Source organism: Manacus candei, unplaced genomic scaffold (genome assembly GCF_025592945.1).
Source record: "Manacus candei isolate 608988 ecotype Guabito, Panama unplaced genomic scaffold, ASM2559294v1 h1tg000013l, whole genome shotgun sequence".
Taxonomy (NCBI): Eukaryota; Metazoa; Chordata; class Aves; order Passeriformes; family Pipridae; genus Manacus; species Manacus candei.
The window spans coordinates 3,449,521-3,466,950 of NW_026138061.1; the positions used below are offsets into that span (position 1 = coordinate 3,449,521).

General features: G+C 45.3%; 1 protein-coding gene and 1 non-coding gene across 2 annotated transcripts; one reads left to right on the top strand and one right to left on the bottom strand.

Annotated features, from left to right (window-relative positions):
* Positions 1-1,080: 1,080 nt before the first annotated feature.
* Positions 1,081-1,153, bottom strand: TRNAM-CAU (transfer RNA methionine (anticodon CAU)). Its single transcript has one exon. It is a non-coding gene; the product is annotated as a tRNA-Met (tRNA).
* Positions 1,154-3,132: 1,979 nt separating this feature from the next.
* FAM83A (family with sequence similarity 83 member A) lies at positions 3,133-13,426 on the top strand. The gene is made up of 4 exons (XM_051778494.1): positions 3,133-3,711; positions 6,605-6,772; positions 8,244-8,368; positions 12,880-13,426. Exons 1-4 carry the CDS (start codon positions 3,133-3,135, stop codon positions 13,424-13,426), a joined length of 1,419 nt encoding a protein of 472 aa, XP_051634454.1.
* The last annotated feature ends 4,004 nt before the right edge of the window (positions 13,427-17,430 follow it).

Sequence of the window (17,430 nt, forward strand, 5' to 3'; positions counted from 1 at the left end):
GAGAAAGAAGGGGAGAGAGGATCTCAATAAATACATCGCTCTTCATACTGCTAGAGGTACTGACAGCTAATGGTTTTGACCCAAGAAGAGAACATCATGTAGTGTTACAGTAAAAAAGAATGAGGCAAAGTAAAATAAAGTGAATAATTCATAATTGCTACACACAGTGCTGAGTAGACTTGGCCCTGTACAAATAAGAGGACTGGGATCCTGATTTGTTCTGCTTCTCCTGGGGTTTTACTGATGCTCTTTGGGGCAGCAGTGTCAGAGCAGGACTGCCCATGGTGCCCTGTGGGGGCTGAAGCACCGGGCAGAGGGCAGACTTGTGATGATACGTGTGATACCAGCAGATCCTTGTCACTTGGGGCTGGGAACAGTCTTCCTGATTCTCTTTAAATTACATGAAGACTTAAATGCACAGAGGTACTTGGTTATCCTTGCCTTAGCAATCCTCTGAGTCTGGAACTAGAAACAGTCACGTTAGCAGTGACCAGGATCCATGGAAATCTCATCACAGCCCTGCAGGGAAGAGGCATTGTTCCTTTTCAAAGGAGAAACATGCAACAGGCGAGGATCATCTCTGGGAGGCAGAGGGGGTACATAAGAAAAATTATCCTTTTCTGATTATTGTCTTGGAGTTTACATGCGATTATTTCTATATTTAAAGGGAAAAAATAAACCTCCAGAGTTCTTGGCCGGCACCTTGGGCCATATGTGTTCACACATATGGTTTGTAAAACAGTCAAAGCTGTAAATGTGCATAAACCGGGATGTTTCCCTCCGGCCGCCCCGGTGCCCGCAGCCGGGGCTGCCCCCGGGTGTGCCCACAGTCCCCCCTGACCCATCCCCAAATCCCTGTACGGGCTCGCAGACGACTCAGTAGCTGGAAACCCTCTGACAAAAGGTAGAACAAACGCGGAAGTTACTCCCATAAACCCGCCAGCCGAACAGACGGAACTGCAACTACAACTTCGTAAATCACGACGGTCACGACGCGCCGAGGGGTCCGAGCAGTGCCGGGCGGGTCTGTCGCCGCTAAAAGCGTGGGAAGGCGGCCGGAGCAAAACAGCTGCCCGCCTTTGCCCCGTGTGAGGATCGAACTCACGACCTTCAGATTATGAGACTGACGCGCTACCTACTGCGCTAACGAGGCGGCTGTACGAAAGTGCTCCGGGCCGGCTCTCGACCCTACTCCGGCCCCGCACTGGTGACCTCGCTCCCTGCCGGGGCCGCGGGAGGACACGGCACAGCCCGGCCTGCCCCTTCCTTCTCCCACATTGCTCCCACCCGGGGGAGATCCTGTAGTGGCCGTACGGGGCACCGGAGTGACCATGTGGGACCGCGGGGTGACAGCGGGGATTCGCTGGGGTGACGGTGTCAGTCCCATGGTGACAACCAGTGTGGGTGACAGTGTGAGTCCCACGGTGACAACCAGTGCGGAGCCCCACCGTGGCCATGTGGGGACCGGGGTGACAGCGTGGGACACCGGGTGACCGTGAGGGACACCGGGGTGACAGTGAGGGACCCTAGCCGAGGCGGGCAGTACCGTCCCTGGCTCCGATCGGCGTTGGCAGGGCACAGTCCTGGCGTGTCAGGGTAATTAGGTGGCATCATTTTCGGCATAATTGCGCAGAACAGGTCAGGAGATAATTAGCGAGCTTCGGCCGCGTCTGGCAGCTGCGGGCGGATGTTGGAGGCGTGGGGAAGGACGGGGTAGTTTGCAAAATCACCCCAGAGCTCAGGACGGCCCCGCCTCTGCTCGACCCCACGTGGATGTGTCCCGCCCTCCGTGGCTCGGGGATTGAAATCCGAACCATTTAATACCCTTTTTTCGTATATATTTGTTTGTCTCATCCTTACGTGTAATTACTTTTTTTTTTTCACGCGATAAGGCATCTAACATAGACACGGATCCAGAATCTGGGAAGCTGCGCTGAAAAACTGTGCCTGTGCCACCCTGCGCACCCCTGAGGCCGGGGCGGCAGGACCCTCTCCCTACTCAGACGTGCCCGCATCCAAGAGCCCGGACTGGCACATCCGCAGGGTCCTGCGCTCCCCTCTGGAGCTGTGGCACATGGGTGCGTGGACACAGAGCGCAGGGCGAGGGCCAGCCCAGCCCAGAGAAAACTGTGTCACACGTGCCTCTGCATCCAGGCACGCACACAGGTATGTGCGGAGACCTCGGGCAGGTGCCTTCCCACCCCACCTCTCCTCGGTCAGACCAGCCAGCCCGGCTCCCCCGAGGCTCTGGCCTGTTACCCTGCTCCAAACCTGCTAATGACACAGCAGTGAGCTGCCACGGGGACAACGTGACTCCAGAAGCTGCAGCCTGGAAAAAAAAAAAAAAAAAAAAAAAAAGAAACCAACCAAACAGCCCTAAATGTGCACAATCAACTGATGAGTGTTTGTATTTCTGATGCTTTGAGGCCAGCTCACAACCCTCCCTCCACATAATACTCAGGATGTTTCGGAAGGGGTGTTTTGCTTTTAATAGGATGGCGTAGTCACAAAGCTTTAAAGAAACAGATGAGTGAATCGTATATGGTAATAGCAACATACTACAGACGGGGCACAGTGACGAAGTTCACATCTGTTTTTAAGCCTGCCTGGCAGCATGTAGATGTAGAACCAGAGCTCATGACCCTTTTTGCTGTTCTGAAGCCGTGGACATGGCTGTTGTCTCTGTTCCAGTTCAACATCAGAACTGTTTTTTCTCCATAACAAATACTATGGGAAGATAGAGAAGCCTCAAGCTGTTTTGAAGATTGTGCAATGATGCTTGGGAGCCTACCTGCTTTTGCTTGAGTGCTTTCCTCACTCATATTTCACAGGATGCGACGGGAAGGGAAATACAATCGAATCGGACGGCCGTGGTAAATTGGACTCGAATCCTTCGTATGCCCTGGGGCTGAGGTGGGTGCCTCTCAGATAAGCAATCTAATCAGCTTTGCATTTGTGTCCCATCTGGAAACAGATTGTTGCCGGAGTACACCACCACCTGAGAAGCAAACTTCAGGTTTGTTTTGAAGATAATTGTACCGACAAGTTCAGGGAGTGTGAATTTGCCTGCGGTAATAAGATCTCTTTATTTTTATTCACAGTTAATTCATTCAGCCAAGGCAATTTCATGCCATGATGCAGTCCCCAAACAAGGATGATTGCACTGCCTGTCCCACACATATGCATGGTGCCTACCCGGCAGATCGGCTGCTGCGACAACGAGCCATGGCCAACCACTCCAGACACATGGGCAAGATAAGGAAAAGGCTGGAGGACATCAAGAGCCAGTCCCCAAAGGTAACCAAAGTGGATTTCAGCCACAACGAAAGCATACGGTTGGCCACCGACGCCTTCCTGGATGGTGGGACAGACTCTTACCTCGAAACTTTAAGCAGAGAGGGTGAGGTGGATTTCCTCTCCTCCGTGGAAGCTCAGTACATCAAGGATAATGCCAGGGAGTCCTATTATGCACAGGAGTCCTCAGCTGCCGACGGGGCAGCTGTGCCAAAGCAGAACGATGCCGGGTCACTCCCTTCAGGGACCTACTTCCCCACCATTTCTGACTGCAGTGAGCCAGCTCTGCTGCACACATGGATTACAGCGGAGAAGCCCTATATGAAGGAGAAATCCACTGCCACTGTGTATTTCCAAACAGAGAAGAACAGCAACATTAGAGACATCATACGCCGGTACATCAACAAGACCACTCAGGTATGGGGAGAGAATTGCTTTTCCTTCTGCACCTGGTTGTCTTCTTGCTCTTAAAAGATCAAGTAAACATGCTGTTTGATCCAAGGCAGCCTTGTGTGTTGCAGTGTAGCTTTGCTCTAGAAAGTGGCTGTAAAGAGCCTATTGTTCAACACAGGCAGTACCTTTTATTTTTCTTTTTTTAGTACCCACACCAACACCTTCTTATGTTGGTGACTTAAAAAAAAGCACTCCCTCTTCTAACCTCCCATTAACCCAGTGGATCGAATGTGCTGTAGAAAGAGCAGCTGGGCTCTGTCTCTCCTTGTGCACCCCCAGCAGGATGATTTGCTTTGTTCAGACTACTGCACCATTAATAAGAATTAAACCTAAGCGAGCTCTCAGCCATTAGGAGTTGTTCAAGGGGATTCATGGGAGATATAGGGGAAGGGGAGGCTGGAGAAAGGCAGGTGTGTCTGGTATGCCAGTAGCCATCCCCAGAGAAAGGAAATTATTCAGAAAAGAGATCTTTCATCCCTAGTATGTTGCCAGCATCACTAAAAGTGTCGTGTGGGCTCCATGTGGAGGCTCTTCATCGTGACTTGGCACACGGGAAAGGTGCAGATGATACCCCTGACTACACACAGATGACAAGGGCCACAGAGAGGTGCCAGCTACAAGCCAGGCTCCCCACGCTCTGGGATACCAGAAGCTGAGCAACTAGAGGGGAACAGAAAGCCTCTGACAGGTGTGTTCTGGCAGCTTTCTTGTTTTCCTGGAAAAAACATTTGATATTTCAAGTCTGTGTTTGCCATCATCCAGGAGTTTTCCCCTTGTACAAATTTGAGACAGTAACAGCAGCTTCACAGGTGAATGGTCAGGAACCAAACCAGGCTGTAGTGCTGCTGCCCTACAGAAGTCCCACAGACTTCTAAGCCTGCAGGAGACAGGTTTCTTCCACTTCGTTATTCCCCTACAAGGGCGTTCTGGGCCTGATAACATGGAGTGTAATGGCAGGGGAGAAGTATCTCTGTTGGCAACTGCTCTGTCAAAGTCTACAAGTGCTTACCACATCAGGGGAATTATAGATCAGTCATTTTAAGTTGGCGGCATCAGAAAGGTGCAGAAACAGAAGAAATGTCTCTGGAATGATAAAATAAGCATCAGGTAAAATATCAACCCTAGAAAAATTTTCTGTCCCAAGAGAAGAAGATTTGTAGGGGAAAAAGTGGGAAATGTAAAATAAATCCATGGTTCCCATGACCTTCATCTAATTTACATTACAAGAGGGTGCTGAAGCAACACTTACTAACAGTATAAATTTGTCAGCTGCTCTTTCAGCACAGTTTTCCAATGGCAGTATTTATTACTTATCATCTGGTAAGGGTCCATCCTGGATAGCCTAGTATTTGATATATGCATTAACAACTTGAACAACAGAATAAAGACTGTGTTTGTGGGTCATATCAGACTGCAAAGGATTGGTAAGTGGTACTATAATCTTAACACATTTGTAGAACTGGTGGAAATCATAAAATGAAATTCGGGCAAAAGAAGCGAGAAGTACTGCAAGTAAGAGAGGGAAGTCAGGTGCAGAAATATAAATTGGGAACAGCTGTTGAAAAAGGAGTACTAGAGAGATTTGACTGGAGCTACAGTGAGGCTGGATCAGCACTGTGCTGTTTCAAAAGACCAGGGGTGGTAACAGTAAGTGTGGATGTGAGATATTGGACATAATTGTGCCACTTACCTCACAGTGGCAAGGCCCTTTCTGAAGCACCATGTTTTGGCAGCAGGAGGAGGGTGTGAGGTCCTCACTGCCCCACAAGTAGTTTGGCTTGCCTGAAGAGCATGCTGGCTGCACAGGATGTGCTTAGTCTTGTAGGATTTCCTCATGGTGGCAAAGGGAATAAGCTTGTTTTTAGGTGTGGGCATGGACTTTGGAGTAAGACTCAGTGCAAGTTGGCAGCAATTGGTAAGACAGATCTACAGAGATACTGTAAAATTTGTTTTGACTGAAGATGATATCCTGTGAGCACAGTTATCAAGGCTTCCCTCTCTGATCAGTGGAGAAACAGACACTTCCTAAACATAAGTCATGTATTAGCTGGGCTGAATTGCCCTGGGGAGTGACCGTTTCCATGGCCAATAGCAGATATCAGTCAAGACCAGCACCTTCATGAGGCTGTGTCCAACACTGAGCATAGGGACTGGAGTATGGAACTGGTTTTATGTCACATTTGCAGTTCCCTTGATCCACACTGGCTGCAGGCTGTGCATTTAAATAGTTGTGTTTATGCCCAGTACTGAGACTTTTATACACTGTTCTGCCAGTTGTGATTTGGGAAGCATGGATCTGTCGGTAAATTGAAACAGTTAGTTTATAAATCAGTATTTAAAAAAAGCAACAGATGGAGCTGTTGGAATCCAATCCATTGCTCCACCATCACCAATGGAGTGAGGATTTGAACCCAGGACTGTTCCAGGTGTAAGTCACAACAGAGAAAGCATCATCCAGTGATTCTTGCTGAACACATGTGCCTTACGACAGCCAGGCAGTTGTTTGGCAAGGGCTACGGTCTCTTATTTTAGCTATGTCTTTATTATTCTCTGATTAGCATTTCAATATATTTCCTAGTGCTGAAATCTCACCTACAAACTCGTGTGTCATCTTGGATTATATGTTGTGTGTAATGCTGGTTTTATGTGAGCAATAAAACAACGAAGCAACGTGTCTCATCAATTTACTGATTCAGGCACTTAGGGAGAAAACCAGAGCAAATATCCACATATCTCTGAATATTTGTGTTTGTTGGAATTTGTTTTTAAACAAATAAACTGCATGTCAGTGGCCTCATGAGCAACCTGAAAGTTATGTAAATTGACTCTGCTAATGCCTCTGCTTTTTTTCCCCAAGGTGCTGGCTATCGTGATGGATGTGTTCACAGACACTGAGATCCTTTGTGACCTCCTGGAGGCAGCTAACAAGCGCATGGTGTTTGTCTACCTGTTGCTCGATCATGGCAGTATAAATCTCTTCTCAGAGATGTGTGACAAGTTGCAAATTACTGAGGATCTCTTCAAGGTACTGTGGCTCTGTGAAGCTCTTAGGCTCAGATTCATCTGCCTTACTTCAGGCACTCTGAGCTAGAAGCATGGTTATGCTAGGGTCAACCCACCTTGTAATTAAAAGGGAGCAAGAGATCACCTGAGGTAGTATTAGTGCACCTAATTCCTCTCTGAAGATGCCTGCATTTTCCCATGGATATTATAGGAAGGTAAGGCATTTCCATCAGGTCCCTAGATGAAACTAATCAGGGCCCTGAAGTCTTAAAACAGAGCTTAACTCTCCTAGTAGTTGTCTAACATAAGCATTGCAACTGCTTCTGTTTAATAGCTCTGCAGCAGCTGTGGTCTGGCAGCCATGGGAAGAAGGTGTATGAAACTCTTTTGCATGGCAATACCTTGGTAGCACTCGGTAGTGCCTGATAAAACGTGTTAAATCTCTGTTTTAAAGATAAATAATGCCTCAAATTTAGCTGACTCTTAGCTTATTTTGTCTTCATCTCTGTCAGAGGGAACTGGCTTTAAAAAAACCTCTCCTAGAGATCATTTCAGTGGTTGCTTGAGATGCTGTAGGGCATCTGTGGCATCTCCATGGGGATGGGTGATACCACAGAGGCAACAGACCTCTGGAACAGCAGCTGTGGGGCATGCAGGAGGCCTGAGGGCATCTCACGTGCACCAGACACCTGTTTTTCAACAGCTGAATTTCATCCCAAATATATAAAAAATTTAAATTAATAACAGTTTTTGCATGTTTGTAAACCCCCACTCATAAGGAAGAACAAGCCTGTACTATTTATTGTGAATATGCAGCTACAGCACACAGGCTTACAAAACAAGCAAGTCAAACCCTTGGTGCCACTCCTTTACTAAGATCTTGATTCTGCAAAGTGTGTGTGTGGCAGAGTCATGCCCAGGTGCCTGGCAAGTCTGAAATGTGTTTCCCCAGGTACAAGGACAGTGCAGAGCATCACATGGGCCAAGCTGACACGTGTACTTACATCTGATCCTGAAGGGCAGCAACTGTCTGAGCTGCTCCAGAAGAGCAGCACATATGTCCATGCAGGCCCAGATGGGTTGGAGGAGCAGAGGTTTTTCCCTGCTGTGTTGTGCCATGGCCAGTGTAAAACAAGAGAGCTCACAGCTAGAGTAGATTGAGGCTGGGTGTCAGTGGAGGCAACAAGCTGCTCTCAGCTGTGGGCACATCCTGCACTCATTTTGGTTGGAGTATCAGTCACACAGCACAGCTCCATCTGGATGAGCTTCCATGCAGGTTTATGTCCCCAATGAAACAAGTGAACCCTGTGGCAAGTGAGAGACCTTGGCTAGGTTTCCTCTAGACACAAAACTTCAAATATCACATTGGAGAGTCCATGAAGAAATCCAGCATTGGGGAAGTGAAGAACTACAGGTGTGGGGGGAAGGGCCCTTCACTTCTGATTTTTGATTGTTAAAAAATGTAATTAACTCAATTTTATTTTTATTTACAGAATATTTCAGTCCGCAGTGTTACTGGAGAGGTTTACTGTGCCAAATCAGGCAGGAAATTTTCTGGACAAATAAAAGAAAAATTTCTTATCTCTGACTGGAGATATGTGCTCTCTGGATCTTACAGGTGAGATAAGCCATTGCAGTTCATGTCTAGGTACTCTTTTATGATTTTTAATGTTACTTCACAAAAAAGTGCCATGGAAATTTTTGTACAGGTAAGAAGATTTTGTGTAACAAAGAAACCCTCATGTTTTCAAATGTGTCATTTTTCAAAAATCCATTTAACTTGCTTTAAAGCTGGTATTAGTTCTTTATGGAGCATGGTTTTTAATTCAAATGTTCAGAAACAAATGTAAGCATCTTTGCTGGTTCAGCCCTGGAGCAGAACCAGAAATGTGTACAGCTTAATATGACGCTTTCCTCATTGTTTGGGTTCTCAGGATACATCTCCATCTCCCTCGGGATCCCTTAATGTATCATATGTCACTCAGTTTATCTGAGGATTTATTCTCCATATGACAAGTTTAGTGATTAAAGCTAAAACATAAATTCTTCAGAGACTTATTGTTTTTCCTTGTGTTTCATTAGTAGGTAGGCAGTATATATCTATGTGACTGCTGTACCTTCATTTTTTCCCTTTTTTTTTTTTTTTGTGCTGCTGGAATTATTTCAGGTAGAGGATATAGCATCTCACCACCTGGGTTTTTAGTTAAGATCCGAGATACTCCCGTCAGGGAATTTCAGGAGACCCTGAGCTTGTATCAAATAAATGAAGTTCCTAAGCATCATGGCTACATAGATAAGCTTCACAAATGACTAAGTGTATCCTAGAAATCCAGATACAAAAATACAAGAGGTGATTATTTAATTAAAAGGATGTGATTGTGTTTCTTAATCCCAGTTTACGATTTGGAAGCTTAAATGCCCCTGGTCTGATAAAACTGCGCCACCAGGAAGAGTACATAACTATAGTAACAAAGGTAAATTTAGGGGACTATGTGGGGATAGGCTGCAGAAGCTCAGGTGTCCACATTCCATTTCCAAATGACCCATCAGACAAAAATGAGTGGATACTTAGGGGTTTTTTATTGACCACTCTTTGGTTTTCTTGTTCCTTCACGTGCTTTTTAATCCCTCACCAGAGATGTGTAGAAATGCAACAGCAGATTTACACAGAGAGTAGAAGTGAAGGATGTGTGGAAGAAGGACAGGGCAAGTTCTATTATCATTAGCCAAGAAGCTTTCTTTTGGCTTCTCTTTCAATCTTGAAAAAAAAAATTAAAACCCCTCGAAGTCCTGTGCAGTCACTTCTGTCTTTCTCTACTGCTGTTGCAATATCTACGGACCTCAAGTACATAATCCCCTATCCAGCAGCAAATAGAGAGGCTGGTGAGGAACAAATCTACACGCTATTTAACTTCAGCACACTCAGCACCAGCAGTTTGCAGATTCATATGGGTTATAGCTGGCTATCAGTGTATGGCACTTCTTGTTAGCTCTTACTTTATTGATCTGAAAGATTTCTGTTATGCCTGAATCTTATCCACCAACCTCTTCAGGTATAAATAAAAATTATGTAGAGTAAAACAGAACTCAGACTCTTCTGCAACGCATTTATTGGAAATCAGATTGGAAGAGATCTTAAAACTAATACAAGAGATCTTAAAATACAACAGCATATTTCACTGTGCACTGCATGACATTTTAATGGCGGGGGGGAACAGGCCAAGGAACAGGCCCTTCAGGACATACTGCTCTAAAAAGGGACCCTGGGTCACTGTTTCCCAAAGTGTTTGGGGACAAAATATATTTGCCTAATAGACAATGAAGAGGACTGAAGCTGACTACTAGTTAGAGGCAAAGGAACCACCACTGAGTCTGTGGCATCTGCCGCTCTGGTGTGGTTTTTAAAACCACGCTAAAAAACCATTGCTTTGGTCAGTGTGAATAAGTGTGGTCCTGCTGCACAGGGCAGACTAGAGCCGAGAAACTTCTGAAGGCTCTTCCACACACGTCAGCACAAGTATAGGGATGAGTAAGTGTTTTAAGTTACAGTTTTATTCTCAGTTTTTGTTGCCAGTGTCTGTGGTGTGGGGTTAGGATGCAGTATTTCTTTTTGCTGCATATTGCTGCAGTGCTGCAAACACAAGGATGAGAGCATCCCTAATGAGCTGCAGCTGCAGCATTGCAGAGGGGAAACTTATAATAAAACAAGTCCAATACTGAAAGGAGTGATGGGTTATGATTCAGACAATCATATATGAGAGGATCTGGAACAGGACCTAGGTTTTGGGACAAAGCCTTGCAAGGTGGCTGAGAAGCATCTATTAATGACTGAATTTGTGATACAGCATTGGCCCCAATCTAGGCATTACTTCTTGCTTTCTCTTCTTCCTGATGGGCCTCATTCAAAGAGGCCTGGTTGAAAAATGATCCTTCTGGGCAGATAGTGACAAAGACTTCTCTGAGCCTTTCTCAGAAGAGCACTTGGAATTGTAAACTAAGGAGCTAAACAGGGCATAATACCTAAACAATTAATTTTCTCTTAGAATTAAGCCAATGAAAATCTGTTAAGTGTCTATGTCAGGTTCAGCTGTGTTCTTCAGCAAAGTGCACAGCATGTACATTGCTGTGACTACAAACATTTGTCTAAAATGTCATAGGTCTCACGTTGTAACTTTGCAGCTGACCTATTTGCCATCAGTTCTGGGAGAATCTTTGGATCCAACTTTCCGTTTACAAGGGTTACAGATAAGATCAATGAACCACAAACTAGTATCTGTCTGTCATGTACTCTGGGAAGTTACACGTGGGAGTAAATTATCAATATTGGGCAGAACTGTTTTTTCCTCTGAATTTTTTTGGCTTTTAAAAGCTGTTTACAAATGCAGTTGATGTTTATTTTTGTCTACATTTTCTTTTATACACTAGATGTATCTCTAGCACATAAACCTGCCACTTTACACCTCAACCCTTTCATGAGTTTGTAACCTTCAGTGTAGATATCCTAGACAGTGTGTGTTTTTGTATTTACTCCTGACTTACTGTCTCCTCAACAGTAAGATGAAGGACATGCAAAGGTTTAGAGAGCACTGCTTAGTGAATAAAGGCAATGTTGAGCTGGCTCAGCAGATGTTACACACACAGCAGGGAGTTAGCTTCCTGTGCTCTTTACCTTGTCTCCCAAGGTTTTGTCCATATTTGGAATGATTTGAACAAACTGGATGAGAAGTACTTGTATTCTAGTCACTTACTGTGTGTTTTCTTGTCCAATCATAAAACAAACAGTATATATTGTAGGGTTGTCCAGTGGCATTGAACTATCGATTTCTTCACTCCTCTCCTTGCTCCTGAAGCAACAGTATAAAACCACTGTATGCCCCAAACCCAACCCTCTTTAGGAATGCTCTGGACAGGCATATGTGAATCGTCTGTCTTACTCCCTTAGCATCAGCTCAGGCTGTCAGTCCCACTGAGATTCAAAGGAGTTTTGTCAAAACATGACAAGAACAAGATTTTAAATGCACACACCTACAGCCAAATCTGGCTCTCAGCAATCCTTGTGCAAAGCCAGTGTAGCTAATAAAGTCACGCAGGATTAACCATGGCAGAGCTTTGCCAACACAGAATAACCTCAGGTTCAAATCCAGTGCTGCTCCATATCCTCTGCTGCACAGCTCAAGCCCTGGTCAGCTCAGGGAGTAATTACATTTTATTCTCTCAACTGTGCTCATTTTATTGGTGCTGCTGCTGCTCAGACATGGCAGCCTGCACAGCACAATCAAGGTAGCTTGTGGTTCTGTAAAAGCACAAATTTATGTTTGCTGACTGCATTAGGGAAGCACATAAAAGAAAAATCATTTAAAAGCTATGGGTTATCCTAGGGTGTGTTTCTGGACTACCAGAATGAAAACTATTGTGGTGTTTCTCCCTTGCTTTATAGCAAAGTAGTATATTTTTTTTGGAAAGGCCATAGGAAATAGTTATAATTTAATTTTCTCTGTAGTGAAGAAAATAAGCATTTGTCAGGTGTGGCAGTTTGTTTTGTGGGTGTGAGTGACAGGGAGGCTGGGTTTTTATGTGTTTCTCTTGACCAATGCAGAAAGATTATGGGAAAATGAAAACTAAGGATGGCTATTTTTCACTAGTCTTTTTGATGCCAGTTTTGAAGGGGTAAGAGTTACCAATTGGCAGAGCATTCTGCAGGGTACAAGGTACAATTTATGTGCGTGCAGATAAAACCTGGTAAGACCTGAATTTAAACACTGTGTGTGGAAGAGAGATTCCAAAGACAGGTCTAAACTCCTTTCCATGGAACAGACACTCAAACCTTGGGTATTGTAGCTGACATTTAGCCCTGCAGTGGATCTGGATCGCCACTCCCTTTAGGAGGTTGCGTAACTTTACAAGGTTTCTTGAAGATTTTAGAGGCAGCTGCAATAACAAAGATTGATCCAAGTCAAAGAGCACTGATGTGAACTGACCTGAAATTCAACTGCGACACCATCTTCATCCTGTGTTTAGACAAGAAGCTTCAGCAGTAAAACACATTTGCTTTTCACATCACCCCTGTGGGGATCTCCAGCTCCTCATGGCCGGCATTAACACTAACCCTCACCTTGTCTCTTCTTCCAGCTTCACGTGGTTGTGTGGGCAGGTTCACCGCAACCTCCTCTCCAAGTTCACAGGTCAAGTTGTGGAGCTGTTTGATGAGGAGTTCCGGCACCTCTACGCGCTGTCCAAGCCGGTGAGGGGCCCGAAGTCCCCCCCGCGCTCCCTGCCCTTCCTGTTCAGCCGGAGCTGGGCCGCTCCGCGCAGCCTCCCCTACAGTGACGAGGGAAGCGCCAACACTCTTTCCGATGCCTTCAGCAGCCTCTCAGCTGGCAGCACCCACCAGACCAAGCAAACCCCACGAACTCTCATATTCAACAGCAACTTCGCCCCCCAGTCACCTCTCCATCGAGTTAATTCCTTCCACAGCTACGTCTCCTTCACGCCCCCCCCTCCACAGAAGGCCATCCAGGCTAACTACTACCAGCCGCACTACATGGCCGAAAACTCCCCCGTTCCGTATAACAACATGAATGTTTACAGACCGATAAGACTTAGGCAAGAGGAACCGAACAGGACAGGGTTAAGCTCATCCTGGAGATGCCTCCACAAAGCTAACCTGTTTGCATAATAACCACCTTGTTTGGAAAGGCGAGTAAACGTAGTGAGGACCTATTTAGCAATCGCTTGTGTACTGATGAATATAGAAATTCTGCATAATACAAAATGAGGATGATTTCAAGCCTCTTGTTTTGTTGCTTATGGATGCTTCGTTTCCCTAATTAAAAAGCCAAGCCTGCTAATGTGTGAACCTCAGGTACATCATGATCCCAGGAAAAACACATCTAAATAATGCTGCTCACAGTGCAACGCTGCTGCTGCCTATCACCTGCCTTTGGCGGCATATTTGTGTAGCAGGAGTACAGTAACTGTTCTCCTTATGTCCAGGCAACTGAAAGGGGGTAAGGCACAGTCTACTACTAAGCATTTTATGCACTTGCATAAGGAGACTGAAGGCTGCTATTTCAGTGCCAAACAGAGGCGATGCCAGCAGCAGCAGGCTGCCTTCATGCTGTCATCACATCTTAATTTTGATTTAGGAGGACTCCCTTTGGGCTGGCAGGGAGGGCCTGCCCCAGCACGGTCTCAGAGCTCTCTCTGTGTGAGCAAGGATGTCTGTTCCCAAGGATTCTGGGAAGGGGCCTGCTACCCATGACATGGACCAAGCCTGACAGTTCCGCTTACGGAAGACACCTCATACCCACCACATGCTCACTTCCACTCATTAGCAACACGGGTGTGTTCCAGCACCCTGGGTTACAAACCTCCAATCCTACCAGCTCAGAGCAACTTTCCGTATTGTGGAGCAGCTGTGTAGATTCAGACTGGAAAATGAAGCTGAGTTAAAGAAGTAAAGTCCTACTAGTAACACCCCAGGATTGAGTTCAAATTCATTTAGCAGCATGTGGATCTTAGAAATCCTCTCCATGGTCATTTGACTGATCATGATGTTAGATATAATGATGCTTTATTTCTGAGTTCTTCAAGGTTTCTTATTTTTAAAGAGAAACTCAGTGTCTGTAGTGCCCATGGACTACAGCTACAAAGGGTTACAGAGGTTCAGCAGCTTGAACCAAACCATAAAAACTTACTGCCAAATAATCCATGAAAACAAACGAAGCTTCTGTAAGGAAAAGAAAATTTATGAAACAAAGTTTAAACCAAAGTTGCCAAGATGCCTAACATCTGTTATCAGTAGATTATTTTTTTCACACCTTCTTTGTATCATCTTTAATCTGACTCCAACAGAAAACAGAAACCTAAACACACTTGCACATCTGGCCTGTTTTCCCCGACTTCTCACCTGCCCAGAAAGGAATACAATTTAATTATGCAGGCTGTGGATGATGAAAAGTGTATGCAGCAACAAGATCTCGAGTGAGGAAAGTAACTCATCCTTGGAAGAGTACTCAGTTTAAAGAACATTATGAAAGGTACAGGATGGACACATCCTGCTCTAGCTTCAGTATGGGTGTTTTAACCAGTGATAGCAAATGTTGGAGTCCAAAGTAACAATAAACTATTGCATATAATTGTAAATTCTGTACATAGCAACATTTTTTTGATTCCTTGGGAAGAAGGGAAATTTGATTTTCATTGTTATGACAATTCTACGTAATTACCTGAATATAACAACCATTCAAATAAAAGAGAAGACTTTCATTAAACCCTTCTGAGAATCATTTTGTTTCTTCATATTCTCTTGACTTGTGCACCTTAATCTCTTCTCTTCCAAAAGCTGAAGGAGTCCCATACAGTCAGAGCCCAGGTGAAGAGGAAACACATTTTATTTCTTCTGAAATCAACAGGAACAGAATTAAGGTGTCCCACCAGTCTAATTAGGATTTTTCTTCTAAGTGTACTTCAGTTCACTGAGCCTCCTGTGGCCCAGCTGGGGGTGGTACAGAGGGGGTGTGTGGGAAGAAGTTTATAGACTATTACTTCTGAAACCTTCATTTTCTCAGGCCATGACCCATGAAATCCATGAAGGAGCTCTTCTCATCTCTTTGGGCAAGATAGTTTGCCTGCAGAAGCTTTGGAGAACACAGCTAATGAAAAGTAGATAAGGGTCAAGCTAATAATCCAGAAGGGCCACTGTGAGTCAAGAGTTAATTTTGGTGGGATCAGCGAAACATCTTGTGTTGGTTCAGGCAACATCTGAACTTGAACATCAAATGGATGAAATTTCAGTTTTGATGGAAGACTTCACAATTTCAGCAATGACTTATGCTAAAAACAGGCCCCCACAAGCACGATCACTTAGTGATGAAGGGCAACATGATTACAGGCAGCTGCAGAAACCATCACAAAGGCCATGACAGAATGCTGACGTACCTATCCACCTCCCTCCCTCCCTACTGCACCCATCTGCGGCAAGGGATGTGCTCAGATAAACACTCCTACCACATGCTGCACCCTCTGCAAGTTCGGGGATGACACCAAGCTGAGTGGTGCAGGTGATTCACTAGAGGGATGGGATGCTGTCCACAGGGAACTGGACAGGCTGGAGGCCCATGTGAACCCCATGAAGTTCAACAAGGCCAAGTGCAAGCTCCTGCACCTGGGCTGGGGCAATCCACAGCACCTGTACAGAGTGGGGATGAGTGGATTGAGAGCAACCCAGAGATGAACATGGGGATACTGGTGGGTGATACAGTAGACATGAGCTGTCAATGTGCGCTTGCAGCCCAAAAAGCCAATTGTATCACAGATGAGACAGGAAGGTCAGCTTTCTCATAGCAAATGAACCCCCCTGGGGCCAGCACTTGGAGGGTGTCCTCTTCCGAGTTCCAGGCACTCACCCTGACGCAAAACTACACAAAGCTTGATGGAGTCCTGAAGTACCATCAATTTTCTTCCAGTTTCCCAGAATTTCTCTCACCAGTCAGTAAACCCCATTTTACCTTACCTATTTAACCCCCCAACGACTGATGCTGTCCCCAGATTTAGTACCTTCCCTGGGAATGTGGATCTTGCAAGGAAAATGGGGTGAATGCACCCAGTACCAGCTGTGTCATATCCCATCACCACGCTCACTAGGTTGGAAACTCACAGAGTCCCACCTGGGTTGCCAAATTGGTACCAAAATGGATTTGCTTGCATTGTTCATCTAGCTTTTGAGTGTGTATACCAGAAAGAGGGCAGGAGAAGTTGGCACCACCTAAAACCCCTCTGCTACTGCCAGCAATAACGGTGGCTCTCAGCTGGGAGCACAAGCAGGACCCCATGTTACAACTCTTGATTCCTTACAAGCAAGTCTGAAGACTTTTCACATCCTCATTTTTACAATGTCATTGACTTCTGTTGGAAAGTAGAAAATAAATACAGTTTCGTTTTCCTCTGTTTCCTTGTGCAGACTTTGCTTCTTCTCTACTAAACTGCCTTTATCATGAACCACAGGTCCTTTTTTTTCCATCTTATTTTCTGCTTTCCTGTGGTGCTGGGGAAGGAAGGAGTGGTAGAGCATCAGGATGGGCTTTGAGCCCCATGGTCTAGTGGAAGGTTCCCTGCCAACCCCCCTGGTGGGAGAGTTGGAACTAGATCCCCTTTGAAGGTCCCTTCCAACCCAAACCATTTGATGATTCTGTGATGAAGAAAACTGTGTACACATTACAAGTTACAGCACTAACATGTTCTCTCGCTTCCAAGCCAGCAGCAAACACTCAATAGTAAGACACATAATTAAGAGTGTATTTGTAGGCAACAATCATTTCAGGAGCATCAGAACCAGGGTGGGAGGGTCCTTCCCAAAGCACCTGTGACACAAGCAAGTACGGAAATAACAAAATCAAACCTCAGTAACTGTTAAAGGATTCTCACTTGCAATGTGCAACACTAAAATTTGCTATTTAACTCAGCATGGAGTACTGCTGCATGTACAAATACCAACAATAATATCATAAGAGCCAAAACATGAAGAAATCTATTACAGGCAGATGTAAAATTATGCAGAACGTAGAAGCAACAATGAGGCATTCAATGCAAGATGGAAACACAAAGCCCCCCTTGAGACATGATCAGAAACAGAAAACTGAGTTAGAAGAGGCATGCCAAAAAAGTGAGAAGCAGGCCAAA

Excerpts from the sequence above, each read along its gene's own strand:
- FAM83A (XM_051778494.1), top strand. The coding sequence starts at position 3,133 with ATGATGCAGTCCCCAAACAAGGATGATTGCACTGCCTGTCCCACACAT. Across the intron at positions 3,712-6,604 it reads ACATCAACAAGACCACTCAG|GTGCTGGCTATCGTGATGGA; the intron begins GTATGGGGAGAG and ends TTTTTCCCCAAG. Across the intron at positions 6,773-8,243 it reads TTACTGAGGATCTCTTCAAG|AATATTTCAGTCCGCAGTGT; the intron begins GTACTGTGGCTC and ends TTTTATTTACAG.